The sequence below is a fragment of the Saccostrea cucullata genome, unplaced genomic scaffold (genome assembly GCF_032062105.1).
Source record: "Saccostrea cucullata isolate Sc308-1 unplaced genomic scaffold, CSIRO_AGI_Scuc_v1 ctg6524, whole genome shotgun sequence".
NCBI classification, from domain to species: Eukaryota; Metazoa; Mollusca; class Bivalvia; order Ostreida; family Ostreidae; genus Saccostrea; species Saccostrea cuccullata.
In genome coordinates this window covers 14,054-18,468 of record NW_026928072.1, presented here as the reverse complement: position 1 = coordinate 18,468, position 4,415 = coordinate 14,054, and the positions used below count along the sequence as shown (strand labels likewise).

The 4,415-nt window shown below is 35.0% G+C and overlaps 1 protein-coding gene across 1 annotated transcript; it reads left to right on the top strand.

Annotated features, from left to right (window-relative positions):
- Positions 1 to 1,772: 1,772 nt before the first annotated feature.
- On the top strand, positions 1,773 to 4,197 carry LOC134276302 (tripartite motif-containing protein 55-like). The gene is made up of 2 exons (XM_062758559.1): positions 1,773 to 1,833; positions 2,320 to 4,197. Exon 2 carries the CDS (start codon positions 2,336 to 2,338, stop codon positions 4,019 to 4,021), a length of 1,686 nt encoding a protein of 561 aa, XP_062614543.1. The 5' UTR covers positions 1,773 to 1,833; positions 2,320 to 2,335; the 3' UTR covers positions 4,022 to 4,197.
- Positions 4,198 to 4,415: the final 218 nt, after the last annotated feature.

Sequence of the window (4,415 nt, the reverse complement as noted above, 5' to 3'; positions counted from 1 at the left end):
AAATGTTTATTTTTAAAATGTGCATTTCATTAATCACAAAAGCATGTTTGTTTAAAGAGTATTTTTGAACTGTATAACAAAACTATCTTTAAAACCTAAGACAACACATGATACATGTACATGTAGAAAGTCAAATTAAAATAAATAATAAAAACCAACTGATCACAATTTTTGTAAGGGGAATAAAAAATATTATAATGTTGAATTTTCAATAAAAAGACAAAGCAACGATTAATCAATATTAATATTGTTCATTGTTTCCAGTAAACAACAGTGGATATGCAAACAAACAACTGCAAGTAAAACGTATCCCCAAGGACTAAATGGAGTCAATAAAAGAACCTGATCAAACATCCGTACCCCCTCCCCCAATGTGCAATTAATCCATGTGATTTATACATGTCCAATTTTTGATTTTTTTCCTAATGCTCTTCTTAAGCATGATAATCTGGAGTATCTGATGGTCATTTTTAAAACCGCAAAACTAACAAAAAATTTCTGCATCACAAAGATTAGAGGAAATTATTAGTCCCCTACCGGTGAAACCGGGGGGACTACAGGTTTCCTCTGCGTCCGTCCGTCTGTCCGTCTGTCTGTCCGTCTGTCTGTCTGTCTGTCCGTCTGTCTGTCCCCGTCAGTCTGTCCCACTTGGTTTTCCGCACTTTTTTTCTAAACGCTTGCAGATATTGGGCTGAATTTTGGTATGTGAGTGTATCATAATGAGTTACAGATCAAGTTTGAATTTCGCTTCGCTTCATTGGTTTTTGACAGAATTATGGCATTTTGATTATTTTTCATAATCGCTTAATTAAGATAGGGTTCGAACTGCGCTAACTTCCAATTGTCGACAAAAATAAGAATCGAGGAAAAGACGGTGGAGAAATGAGTTGAATTTTCGTCTTAATGTGGATCATTTTATTAGTTTTAAGGAATTTACAACTTGAAAATCTTTCAGTTTTACCTTAGACATGACTTTTGTATATTATAAAATGACATCCTGAAGAAAAAGTAGAACCCGGTAGGGGACATGTATTGCTTATGCAATACGCTCAGAATGTTTGTTTTATTATAATATCTTATTGCACAAGAACCGAAAATAATCAGTAAGGCCATAAATTCTTTTTCAAATAAATTAATTCAATGCGTATTTCTAGTGAAAGATATCTGTGCATTCAATGTATTGATAAAAAAATTACTTACAGTTTGCATCTATTCAGCTTGTATGTAGTATCATGTTCTACATATTGCAAGACAAAATAAATGGTTGAAAGCGGGTAAACGGATTTAGCATAACGAATACATAAGGGATAATGGAGCAAAATAAATATGCATATTTGATGGAAAACATATAGGAGTTTCGTAAAAATGACTGACCCCTCAACATTTTCAGCATATTACATATTGTACATTCTAAAGCTGTAATTACTTTTTTTTATAATAGAAATTTGAAATCATGAAGTTCAAATGGGAAATACTGGTCCAGGACATAAATGTATTCCTCTTTTTTTTGCAAAAATGTTACTTCTGTCAGGTCCTGAAAGAAATTCAATTCAATGTAATACGAGCTCCAATTAAAATCTCGATTCCCTGCTGAATTCATGGTATTTAATGTTTTGTGCAAGGTGCAACTCCTTATAATTGGCAAATTAAAGTACAGAATACATTAAAATGTTTGCGTTTTTAAAATCTTGCTTTTAAATCAGGAAGAATGAAGCTTTGATAGACACTGTCAGGTGTATCCTGGGTAGTCATGTGATCTCAGTCAATACAAGGAATCTATATACGTGTACTGGGCGGTGGCCATTTTGATTCATTTACAGCTGTAACAGTCAGGTAGTATATTCCTTTAAAATGTTGTTTATACTTTATCTAATTTTCTGAAACAACATACACTGTATATTGATATATGGTATTTTCAACATACTGAATTGAAAATTCATTTTCAAAAATTTTATATCCAGAAATTTTTAATGTAGGGGCGTGTCATGCCTACAGGCACTCACATATATCGCACATGTATCTGTTTTCTAGTGACTGATTGCATTTTCCAATTACATACATCATTTTCTCACAATTTTTCACAGCGTTTCATTAATTTTAAAAATTGGGTTGGGGAAATATGCAAAGTCATTTAATCACAGCAAAATCTAAAAAGATTGCTTTCTGTTCAATAAAAAAGTGAATAAGTAATCTTTCGACAAAAAGTGCGATAATAAATTATTCATATAGGTAAAATCAGCGATAAATTTTAGACTTGAAAACATCTCGGTAATATTCTTAAGATTTCTTTATATTCTTAAGATTTCTTTATATTCTAAGGGCATAACGTCTAATAATGGACTCCAGTACCAGTGCCCAGGGTTTGATGCGATGTGACCTGTGTGTGACTGCTATGGTACAGGTGCACTGTGATACGTGTCTTGTAAATCTGTGTAAGGCCTGTGTGGGCGAACACATAATATCTGAAGAATCCAAGGATCACAAAGTCAGGAAATCCGCCCCCATCCACCCTGGATGCATATCTCATATCCAAGAAAAATGTAGCATGTACTGTAATCAATGTTACATTCCTATCTGCAATACTTGCATTGCATCTGATCAACATCTTGGTCATAATTCTTCGACAATTTTGAAAATTCTGGATGAAAAAAAGAACAAAATAATTCAAGAACAAATTGAATTAAAACAAACAATTTATCCAACTTACCAGGAAATTGCCTCCGATGTAAAAAACAGAATGAGTCAGTTAGAAAAGGAATATGGAGATCTCTCAACAGCCATAACAAAACATGGAGAGGACTGGCACAGAGAAATTGACAAACTTGTCCAGAAACTTAAAGCTGAAGTTGATGAGATGAAAACTTCACAGTTACAAACTCTACAGAAACATCTGGATGAAATAAAGCAGAAATTGTCCAACATGGAGAATGACATTGAATCAGTCAATGTAATCGTAGAATCTAATGACTTTTCAAAATTGTTTAGTCTTCAGTTTGATGTAGACAGATACATAAAGCTTCCATACAAAATCGTGCCATCTTTACCAAAATTCATGCCAGGAAAAATTCAAGGAGAAGAACTTAGTAAAAATTTTGGGGCTCTATCATCAAGTTCTTTAACTTTTAATAAAGATAGCTACAGCTTGAAGACAAGACAGAAATCACTAGAAGCTGAATCCTCTTCTCCTGTCAAACGGCTGCTTGATGAACCAGAAACTGTCACCACCATAGACACTGGATATGGACTTTCATATTTGGCCTGTCTGAGTGATGAAGAAATCTGGACAAGTGGAGGTGACAGCACCATGAAACTCTACAGCATCAATCAGGGATCACTACTCAAGTCAATCACAACCAAGTCAGGGAACACACCACAGGACATAGCAGTGACAAAAAGTGGAGATCTAATTTACACTGATTACTGTCAAAGTGATAGAACTGTGAACATTATGAAGAATGAAGAGAAAGAAGAGATGATCAGACTACAGCAGAACTGGAGATCTGACAGTATATGTAATACTTCCTCTGGTGACCTCCTGGTTATCATGCGCAGTGATGATGGAAAACTAACAAAGGTTGTCCGTTACTCTGGGTCAACAGAGAAACAAACCATTCAGTTTGATGATGAAGGCAAACCCCTGTACACTCCTGGGTTGTGTATATTTCCTAAGTCCATAACTGAGAATAAAAACCTTGATATTTGTGTGACTGATGAGGGAGCTAAAGCAGTAGTGGTGGTCAATCAGGCCGGGAAACTGAGATTCAGGTACACTGGACACACTCCTGCTCCAAAGAACCAATGGTTCGATCCGGTAGGAATCACTACAGATAGTCAATGTCACATCCTCACAGCTGATATGTACAATGACTGTGTCCACATCATAGACCAGGATGGACAGTTCCTCCGTTACATACAGTGTGGTGTGAGTCAACCCAAAGCACTGTGTACAGATACAAAAGACAATCTCTTCGTTGTTCAATATAGTACCACACAAGTGAAGAAAATCAAGTATCTGCAATGAAACCATTCCTGATCTGTATATTTCTAGTATTATGATGAAAGTTTAAACGATGCACTTAAAAACGAATTCCTAAAATGTTGACCAAACTGCCTGGTATTCAGTACTCGCGCTATTTATGTTATGATGTATTTACGTAGTATATTTTTTCTGTCACAAAAATTAGTCGTAGCCTGACAAGCTGCTTGTAACAAATGTTGCAAATAAAAGAGGTCCGTGTTTGCTCTGCTTCTACTTTGTATTGTTTTAGGGACTTTTGAGTTTGAATACTGTTTGTTATCTCCATTTATCTACTGTTTACCGTACTTGTCCAAGTTGAGAAAGATCCCAACTTCATATAAAGGTTTGCTGTCAGAAATCACACTGAGTAATGTGAATGATGTAACAAAATATCAAA

What these genes read in the sequence shown, in the direction of transcription:
- LOC134276302 (XM_062758559.1), top strand. Translation starts at nt 2,336, where the DNA reads ATGGACTCCAGTACCAGTGCCCAGGGTTTGATGCGATGTGACCTGTGT.